Below are 10,970 nucleotides of genomic sequence, written 5' to 3' on the forward strand. Positions count from 1 at the left end.
CTTGGAGTTTCCTTGTGACAAATCATTGCTGTCCACATCGAGTACTTCTCCAAAGATAACACTAGAGGAAATTCCCCCAGACATTTTTAGCTGCCCATTTCTCTTTCTCCCTCTATCTCTCTTTGAAAGAGGCTGAATTTAAATCTAATGAGAATGACCTGCTCTTCGAGAAGGACAGTGTTCCTGGACAACATACCTGTAAGAAGCCTGAGCAGAGGCAGCGAGGTGCTGACACTCACTTATAATAGAGAGTTAGATTCTTGGGGGACGCTTGTATCACAGCTACTTAAATGAGTTAGAGAGGTCTTTGGAGAAGAATCAGGACAATTTTCAGGGTGATCTGAAGTTGAGCAGATGGTCAAAGATGTACCAGTGCCCCGAAGGCTAAAATAAGGAAAAAAGTTTCCACAGAAGGCGATGCCAGTAAAAGAATAGATGTGGGACCCATCGGCCATGTTATAAAAGGACAGGTTCTTCGCTTCCCAGTCCAGGAAAACTCCTATCCTGTGGAGCTGCTGCCTCAGTGACAGAGAGATTTTCTGGGAGGTGGGAACTATGACTTCTCCTTCCTTGTATATCAAAACCCAGAAATGCTTCTCTGGCCTTTCTACAAACCAGCCCTCTCTCTTCGCTGTCTCTGAGCAAATGCCCAGAGCCCATCGGGTTGCAGGTCCATCTTCTTTTCTCATATTTACTTCTACCTCCCAATATTGCCTCTCCATGGTGAGGGATTTCTCGCCCAGAACACTGAAGATGGCTTCAGACTCCCCTTGCTCTTCGTGTGTTGGGGTATCACCATCCTGGGGAACATTAGTTTTTAAAGAAATGCGTTGTTTGTTCTCAGATAAGACGAGGTTGGGATGAGCTGTTTCCGGATTCAGAGTGAAAGCCACTGCAGGTATGGAGGGGAAAATAAAGGTCATTCCACAGTGGAGACTGGTTGGCTTTAGGAAAGATGCAAATTACGGGGAAAGGAGAATGGAGGAAAAAAAGAGAAAAATGGAAGATTAGGTAAAACAATGTATGTTATATCCTATGTTCATTCACAGGAGACATGTGATGTGTAGGTCATAGAAGGCCAGGGATGGATAGGACCCTAGGTAACCATGTGTTCCAGACAGGCTGAGAACACTTAACTAAGAAGTCTGTCTCTGAAAATCCCCAGGGTCACGTATTTCAAGTTGAGGCTTCTCTAACCTCCTGCAAATGCCGATCGCTTTACTGCTTGCTCTTAATAATTAAGCCATTTCTTATTTCCAATCACAATGTGCTCACTTTCATTCACATTTCTTTGGGGTTAGTTTTCTGTGTGATTAGGTAATAACTAAGCCACCTATAGTTCTTATCTTACACTCTTATACTTTTAATGGTTTAAATCCCAGGCTCTGTGGTCAGAAAGATATGAATTTGATAATTGCTCTGCTTTTAGTAGTGGCAGTCTTGAAGTTACTTTGCTTCTCTTGGCCCCACTTTAATCTCATGAAGGTATACATAATTATGATGCCTCAGCATAGAACTACTGTGAGAAGACAATGAGATAATATGCAGAGAACTTAGTACTATATTTTGTCCATGATGAACACTTGGTAAATTTTAGCTTCTGATGGTTATAGTAACACTAATACCTGTAGTAATAGTAGCAATAGTGTTAACACTAGTAGTAATGAATCTACTTCTGGTCAAACAAAGCATCTTCAATAACTAAAATTTTTCTCATGAGAATGTGTATGTGAATGATTACAATATATTTTAATTTTTGGAAGATTAAATTAACTAGGCAATGTTTGTGGATACAGGGATATTCAGGGTGAATAGCAAGAAGTAGAAATAGAGAGTTGTGGCTTGGGAAAGACTGTAAGATGGTCAGGGCCCATTTTCTACTTGCACTGAGATGCAACAAGCCCTTCTCTATCTCAGACTGAGTACACAGCCGACATCCTTCTGACTGAACTACTCTCTTTCGCATGAATAGATCTACAGTAGCAGTTAAGTCTCAGACTAGATATAAATTCCTCAAGGGAATTCCTTTAATCCACCATTTTTTTCTTCATGGCAATCTCTTATTCATTCATCAGGCATCACAGTTTGTACATGCACTTTCCCATAAAGTCAGAGACCAAATCCACTTTATTTGCTTGGCACTAAATAAATAGTTGTATAATTTAATGCTGAATGAATGAATGATGTCAGAATGGTAAGAAATCTGGTAACATTTCTGTGTTAGATTGAAGTGAAAGCCATGAAATGAATAACCAGTTAAGTATTGTTAGGAGTTTATACAAAGTTTCTCAATTGTATAGAAGAGATTCAAAGAGACAAATAATAGTAAGGTAACTCACCTGCTTTGAACTGTTCCTTCCTCCAGTCTAAAAAGGAAAAAAAAATATCACATGGAAGAATATGCCAAGTACATGTCCTCTGAACTAGCGAGAAGCCTCTCCCTTTATCCCCTTGTGGTTTTTTGGACTCCTAGATTCAAAGTAAAATCTCCCGAGGATAGCTCCTATCTGAAAAATGCTCTGAAAATGCCTCACGAAATCCCGAAGTACCTGAAGCCCCAAGACAATATCAGTTACTCACCAGCATATAACTGAGCTTTTCTCCAGTCTGAAATAAAACAAAGACATTAGCTTCTCCCATTTACAGGGACATCACTTCAGAACGTGAAAACCTGAGGGTTTACCATAGTACAGTATATTTGTGTTTATGATCTCAATGACAATTCTGATGTACTTATCTTCTTTTACATCTCCAGTTTTATTTCTCACATTTTTCACATTCTACATCTATGATAAAATAAGCAGGTTCTTTTTTTTTTTTTTGGTTGGGGAGAAAGAAAAGGTAGGCTTAAGTTTTGAGAATATATTGGAAAACCTAAAATTTTGTGTGCTGCCTTGATACCCTTGAGCTTCGCAGGGTTCCAAATGCCTAACTGGGGGTTCTCCTGCTCCAGCTCAGATGGTGAAGAATCTGCCTGCAATACAGGAGACCCAGATTCGATCCCTGAATCAGAAAGATCCTCTGGAGAAGGAAATGGCAACTAACTCCAGCATTCTTGCCTGGGAAATCCCATAGACAGAGGAGCCTGGTTGGCTACAGTCCATGGGATCACAAAGAGTCAGACACAACTCAGCGACTAAACAACAAAGGACAACCTGCTCTCACTAGATAGGTCCTCTAGCCATCAGGAAAGTCTCCCCTCTCAGCTAATTTCTCTGTGGGCCAAAACAGCTGAACCCCACCTGATCTTCAACCTAATGAATTTTACCTCTTTGTCAGCCTGCACAATTAATCAAACAAGCCAATTACATACTTCCCCAGAAACAGGGTCACCTCATCCTGTTGTTACTACAAAACCTACCTCCCACAGAGCTTGTTCTATTCATTCTTCTCTCAAGTGCAACATCCACGTGCTCCGGCATGGCATGTGGTGTCTTTCTATCCCAGGATGTGAATATATATGTGAGGATATATGTGTTTAAAAAATGGCTGTTATTTGTCCAGTGTTGGATATCACGTGTTTGACCATTTTATACTGTTTAGGGTAGTCAGTCCCTCTCTCACTAACAAGGTAAATAGAATACAACCAGAAGAAAAGGACCGATGAGAGGGTTTCCCCAACTATAACAGCAGTATAACTCACCTTGTTGATATAATGCTTTCCTTTTGGCTGAAAAGGAATAATAGTCTGTGAGATACCAGACATACAGCATACAGTAAGAACTCTATCTCCTATTTTAGAGCAATGAAAATGGAAAACTTACCAAGCTCTCTCTCAAGTGATTCTAAAAAGGAAAAAAAAAAATGGGTTTAACAGAAAATATTTTCTAGACTATGTTACTTAGCCCAGATTCTAAATGCTACTTCCATATATCTAGAACAAAAAAAACCTTTGAGAATTATTATTATGACCATTAAAAAAATAAGCTCTATGCCTATACCAGTGATTTTTCCCTCTCCAGTGGACTCAATTATAATATATTTTTCCTCAGGAAGTTGTTGAGCTCCATGTTTTGTTGGAGGTCTTGGGGCTCTAACTCATTCTTACACAAATCTCTGCATTCCCCAAAAATGCCATCCACATGCATATGTTAACAAATCCATAAAGTCACATATCTCCACCAAGTCTGATGCCCAGTTTTACCTTTAACTTTACTTTCTTCCTCCTTTTCTCCCTTGATTTTTGATAGTTTCTTCTTTCCCCGTCGTTCCTTCAAGGTCAAATACACAATAGCACCAACCGAAATCCCAAGTATCACCAAAATCACAACAAATGCTGCCTTCCAAGGAGAGGGCCTAGGGAAGAAGGATTCTGACACAGGATCCCCAAAACCTGATTAAAAACATATGCCAAGCAAGCCTATCCCATCCCATGTGCTAAATATTCCTTCCTTGCATGTGTGAGTGTGTTTAGGCACTCAGTCATTTCTGACTCTTTGCAACCCTATGGTATGGAGCCCGCAGGCTCCTCTGTCCATGGGATTTCTCAGGTAAGAATACTAGAGTGGGTGGCCATTTCCTCCCTCCAGGGAATCTTCCCGATCCAGGGATCAAACCCACATCTCCTGTGTCTCCTGCTTTGCAGGTGATTTTTTACCCACTGAGCCATCAGGGAAGGTCGTATCCCTTTCTTACTCCTCTCTTATCTCCCAAGTGAGCAGCACGGACCTGGGATAAAAATGGTTTCCACTTGCTCTTGTCCAAAGAAGGGGTTCTTCATGGAACAGGACACTTGTGTTTTTGAGCTGTCTCTCACAATGAGGGATGCCTCAATCTGAAACAAGCCATCATCATCTTGTATCTCATCCTCAGAGACAGATGGGATCTTCTCTCCCTTCGCATCTTCCCATTGTACTTCAGGCTGGGGAAACCATCCCTTGCCTGTGCACTTCAACCTTATTCCTCCATCTTCTGGACCCACCAAGAAAACACGAGGATCAGAACCTAGACCTGGAGAGGAAAGTCATTCATCTGAGACTTGGAGAGTTTTTGTCCAGAAGTTCCTCATATTTCACAGCTACACCAGTGGAGAAAGATGGACAAAGTGCCATAGTTCTCAGGGGATGGAAGGGGGTTCTTTTCTTTTCTCATGAGATCAATGGTTATCTGAAGTTCAAAAGGTAAAAGAGCATTGAAGCTGATTTTGGGACTTATACCAATGTCTGTCATATCTCCTCTACACAAGCATATCTGCAATTGGCCATAGAAGGATAACAGGGAAGGAACAGAGTAAAATCTGTCGATGTTAAATTCTTTCAGAAAAAAATTACTGTATCTATATCACATGTCTATTTCATCTGCTGCTTAAGTTGAGACTTTTCATAGTTACTTCCTTAAATAATTTCCTTTTCCAAGTTTTCTTTCTTCCTCTGAGTAAAGCTTACATAAAAGATGAATGTAACATGGTAAAGTGAGTCCATGAAAGAGTTAAGACATTTTAACTTTTCCATTCTCACTCTTTTCTTTTCCTTCCACTCCTCCTCCTCTTCTTCAATTTTGCACAGGCTGGGTCTATTAGTAGATTCACATAACCAAGACCCATGTTAAAATATAATACTACCAGAATACTAGATGAATCCACCATGTCTTTGAGAATGATGACTGTTCTGACTTCTAAGACTATGTATTATTTGTCTTTATAAAACTTGATATCATAAAATATGGCTCCACCATGTCTGGCTCAGTCCTATTCAACAAACTGCTTCTAAAAGATTGGACTTGTCTTCATATCCAGAAGTCAAGAAACTAACATAGGAAAGGTACTGAAAAATGCTGTCACTTACATGAGGTTATTTCTGTAACTCTGAAAGCTTTGACCTCTTACTGGGAGGATATTAAAGTGAGATCACAGTAACATGGCTCAGGAGAGTTTGTCACTCTTTCCTTCAAGACCTAATGGATTAGACTTTTTCACTAAAGTTATACACAAAGAAGAAGATAAAATGAATGTATAGATATTTTGACAAATAGTATTAAATGAGTGTATTAATTTAAGGTAAACCTAACATATTCAAAGAATGAGAAAAACTTTACAATTAGAAAAACAATATGTTTGTCTTGGCAGAGAGTATAAAGCTTTAGAAATGGAAATACCAAAGAAATAGACAGATAAAATCATTATAACCAGATAGAAAATTTAGACTTACGCTAGTTATCTGTAGGAAGTTTATGAGAAGCAATGTACTGTACAGAGCAATTGGTATGGAGATAAGTGAATAGATACATTACAAAAAAGTATTTTGAACCTATCATGAAATTTTATACCAAAAATATGTTTCTACAGATGTGAGATCTAAAGGTAAAAAGCAAAATAAACAAACAAAAAAGAGATAGAAATGAACTACTACAACTACATTCAATGAACTACATAGGAAAATCTCAAACATAATGGTGAACAAAAACCAAAACAACCACAACCAAACAGACATAAAAGAGTCCATGTATATGAAATTAAAACACAAGCACACTAAGCAGCATCTCAATCTACTATGTCAAACCCTCATTTCCTCCAAACAGTGCATTCGGGACTGGACCACTAACACTTCCAGTTAAGCCTCTGTCCCTCACGGTAGCCAAGTGGGATTCTCATCTCTGGGAGTAATGGTACATTTTGCTAATTATGGTGCTTTACCTCAAAATATGTGAGGAGAGACATAGAGGGAAATAAATGTCCTATTTTTATGATAGATATTTATGGCAATAATTTGTTTTTAAAGTACATCACAATAAATGCATAAATAGATTAAGAGAATTTGAGGTTAAATTCAGTGCCTAGGATATTGACACCTCCAAGGATACTTACTTGTTGCCTCTTGTTCACCATCCTCCTCCCCAAATCAAATGTAGAACACTTACATTTCCCTTACAGTGATCTGTATTTTCTGATAATTACTCACCTATCACCTTTAGCTCCAAAACGGCTTCTTCAAAATCAGTTCCTTTTTTAAAAAAGCACTTGTACATTCCATTGTCTGAGACCCGGAGGCTGTGGATTCTCACAGCTACTCTTCCCTCAGTGATGTAGTCTTTCACCAACTCGGCTCTCCCTTTGAAATCTACTAGTTGTTCTCCCACCTGCTCCATTCCATTCTGATACACAAACACAGCCTCTGAGAACTGGTTGCGAAACCACCGGATCTCCATACTCTCCACATTCATGGCTGGGTACACACGGCAGGGCAGCACCGTGTCTGCACCCAGCATGGCCACGATGGGTTCCGAGGGGCCAGTCACTGAAAAGGAATCTGTGGAAGGAATGGAGTCACAAGTGAAAAGAATATGCAATACCCTGCCTGTGCCTTTTAGAGCACAGTGGTATCACAGGTCTTAGAGACCCATGGGCATTCTCTCTCTCATTAACACAGCAATAATTTGTCACACATATTCAGGCTGAAGATGGCAGTGAGCAAGACAAGGGAGATTTCCACCCTTGTGGAGCTCACAGTCAGCACAGTGACTTCATATTAAACAGATGATTTTTAAATTGCAATGGTAGTAAATTCAATGGAGGAAGATGAAGTAGTGCTGGAAAATCATGAAGCTAGAGTTTTGGCAGATCTCGGGCATCAGCAATGCATTCCTCCAGAAATTGAGATCCAAATGAATTATAAGACAACAGAAAAGAAATTCTACCTGGTCCTTACCTCTAAAATAATAGTGATTTATCTGCCCTTGTGTATGGGCAAATGCATTACTGTATCAAAGTAAAAGATTTGGAATTAACCTAGGTCTATAGGAGACACAGTGGAGTGGTTTAATGATTCTACTCAGAGGGTAAGAGAATCCAGGTATAGAAAATATAAAATATTCTCACCTGAGCCCCACATGGACATCTGGAAAAGCAGGATCAGAAAGAGGTCTCTGAGCAGAGAGAAGTCTGGGGAACACACCATCTTCTCCAGAGTACAGAACAGTATGACACTGAGGGGGTCCTGAAAATAGCTGGAGTAAAGATAAAAATGGGACCCACAAGGTAAAAAAGATTATAGCTACACGGTTCACAGGACTTCTAAGAAATGGTCTCCTGAAACCCTGGTGTCTTTCTCAGGGACCATCAGGGAAGCCTTTCACGTTCACAAAAGAGGGCCTTTTGTTTCCCCTTTTCCCAGAAAACAGTCTTTATTTCAACAGCCATGCTCTGATGTGATAAATCTGACCACAGTCTCTCTAAACCCCTCTGAAGAAGAACATTTTATCCAAGGGATGGAAAGACAGAGAAAAGGCAGTGAGCAGCCACTGAGAGAGATGGCTTGGGCATAAACATTGCTCTGGCCTCAACAGATTTTCTCACCATACATTCGTATATGAGGAAGGAGCAGATACAACTTGGCTTGTCCTCTGTCTACCCCCAGGGTCTTTGACCAGATTCTTTCACTTCCCTCCCTCTTGTCCATCATCAAGAAAATGTACCACTCACACAGACTGTTCGCATCTTCTAAGTTCTTCTTAGGGGGATGAAGGCATCCTGGAAGTTCTCACTGACGCTGCCACACGCACTAGGAATACATACTCTTTGTCGTTCCTCCAGGTTCCCCTCTGCGGGCTGCCTACAGATGTCTCCCGTGATACTTGCTCTAAGATGCCAAGGGAAGACCAGACGTTAGAAATCTTGGAGTCCTGAAGGAAGATTTAGGTTTTTTTTTAAAGGGTTTCAGAAAACTAGAAGAAAGATGGACGCTGCTCGGGAAACTCTCAGAGTGCAATTCTCCTCTATCTTGCCAACGCATTCAAAACTGAAAGCCAAATAAGATAAGAAAAGAGAACTTTGACCCGGCAGGAATAGTAAATCCATCTAATAATTACGCACTTCCAAGGAAAGGATCAAAATCCAGAGACTTCTTTTTCTCTGAGAGTGTATTTATCCAGGCTGCTGCTGCTGCTGCTAAGTCGCTTCAGTAGTTTATCCAGGCTAATAAAATATAAATATTAGAACTTGACTGGCTGAGTTAAAATCTTGGCAAGGTCACTTACAAGCTCATGGTTTTGATCAAGTTACATAAGCTCTCTGTGTGCCTCAGTTTTCTCATCTGAAAATGGGTTTAATAATAGTACCTACCCTGAGCTGTCATGAGGATTACATGAATTAGTATACATAAAGCACTTAGAAAAGTGTCAGTAAATTTTACATTCTGCTGTGTGGCTGCATAACTGATTTGTGTTTTGAAGATCCTTCAAATCCTACAAGTTCTAGAATAATTGCCTTTCTAGCCTAGAATGACAGACATTCTGAGTTAGAGTCTGAAAAAATTTTAAAAACTCTAAATTACATTTTTGCTATTCTGGATCTAAGATTGAACATCTCTGTATGGATTGTCAGAGACATAGTAACAAGATATAAACAAGTATAAACCAGACATGGGACTTCCCTGATAGTTCAGCTGATAAAAAACCCGCCTGCAATTCGGAGGACCGGGGTTTGATTCCTAGGTTGGGAAGATCCCCTGAGGAAGGGAAAGGTTACCCACTCTAGTATTCTGGCCTGGAGAATTCCATGGACTCTGTAGTCCATAGTTTTGCCAAGAGTTGGACACAACTGAGCGAATTTCACTTTCCCTTTCACAAACCAGACATAGTCTAACAAAGTTTTAAATATGGTAGTGTTAATTTTTAAATAAAAATAAAGTTCAGAGAGAAATCATTCAAAGAAACGAGACGATCCCTTCAAATATTGGCATTCATCATGAACACATAACTTCCAAGGACCGCATGGTGCTAACAGCCTACAGTAGAATTAAAAAATGCAAAATCAGTTTGGAACTCAAAAAAGTTTATAACCATAATTAATCAGAAATGAACAGAACATTTCCAGAACATATAAATGAAGCTAGAGAGGCTTTAAATAATATAACAACTATGCCACATCAAATCTTTAATTTATGACTTGGTGAGATTTAACAATTTCTCTCAGTTTTTGATTAATAGAAATCCACTCCAGACAATATGGATTAGTAGAATGACCCAGTATGACACTTACCTAACTCCTTCCTCCAGTGTGCTTAGAGTGCCAAGCCTCCCCCAGATCTGCCTATAAAGTTAATACCAAAATATCTGCTTCTTTCAAGTATTCTCTTTGAAACTTGGTTAAGTATCTAATCTCACTAGAGATTTGGATTTGCATTTTCTAAATAGGCAGGGGTTTGACATGAGTATGAATAATGTTATCATACTTTTGGAACACGATTAAAATTTATGAAGTCACCACCACAGGAAAACCATGCAGTCACCATGGAGGCAAATACTCTATTGGAAGAAGGTATCAGAAAAAGGAGATTAAGTCAGCCCATGATTCCTCCGTTTCTAGGTGACTAATGCCAGGACATGCATGCGTGCTCAGCCTTGAAGTCGTGTTTAACTTTTGTGACCCCCATGGACAGTAGCCCCCAAGCTCTTCTGTCTGTGGGATTTCCCAGGCAAGAATATCAGGGTTGCCATTGGGTTGCCATTCCTCCTCCAGGGGACTTTCCCCACCCAGGGGTCAAATCCAAGTGTCCTGAGTCTCCTGCACCGGCAGGAGGATACTTTACCACTGAGCCACCTAGCAAGCCCATACTGCCAGAAAACAATTGCTAAATCACCTATCTTTCACTTTACTCCCAGTCACATAACAAAGGGTGGGAGTAAACAACTATGGGATGTAGCCCAGAAGTATTTGTACCTTTTCCCTGCTCCAAGCCCTCGTCTTCAACCTGCAATCTTCACTTTTCATATAAGAGAAGTTTTATGAGGAAAAAAAAAAAGCTTCTGATTCCTTGCTTGTCCAGAATTTTCTTTTGCCCTTAAAGCTAGTTTTGTTGCTTAGAAAATTCTAGTTTCTACTCAGGAAAGTGATGAAACAAAATTTATATTTTAAAGCTGGACAAGGAAATTTAAGCACAAAATTCTCTCTGTCTCTCTGTCTGTCTGTTTGGGTCTCTTTCATCCCCCTGTAATATGTAATGTACTTCTGCATTGTACATTAACCAGACCTCCTC

The 10,970-nt window shown here is 39.9% G+C and overlaps 1 protein-coding gene across 1 annotated transcript; it reads right to left on the bottom strand.

The window, feature by feature from the left end:
* Positions 1-239: 239 nt before the first annotated feature.
* On the bottom strand, positions 240-7,892 carry LOC136151289 (butyrophilin subfamily 1 member A1-like). The gene is made up of 9 exons (XM_065912276.1): positions 7,814-7,892; positions 6,897-7,244; positions 4,669-4,950; positions 4,145-4,312; positions 3,765-3,785; positions 3,644-3,670; positions 2,581-2,607; positions 2,340-2,366; positions 240-892 (listed from the first exon to the last, which is right to left on the bottom strand). Exons 1-9 carry the CDS (start codon positions 7,890-7,892, stop codon positions 240-242), a joined length of 1,632 nt encoding a protein of 543 aa, XP_065768348.1.
* Positions 7,893-10,970: the final 3,078 nt, after the last annotated feature.

This window comes from Muntiacus reevesi, chromosome 20 (assembly GCF_963930625.1).
Source record: "Muntiacus reevesi chromosome 20, mMunRee1.1, whole genome shotgun sequence".
NCBI classification, from domain to species: Eukaryota; Metazoa; Chordata; class Mammalia; order Artiodactyla; family Cervidae; genus Muntiacus; species Muntiacus reevesi.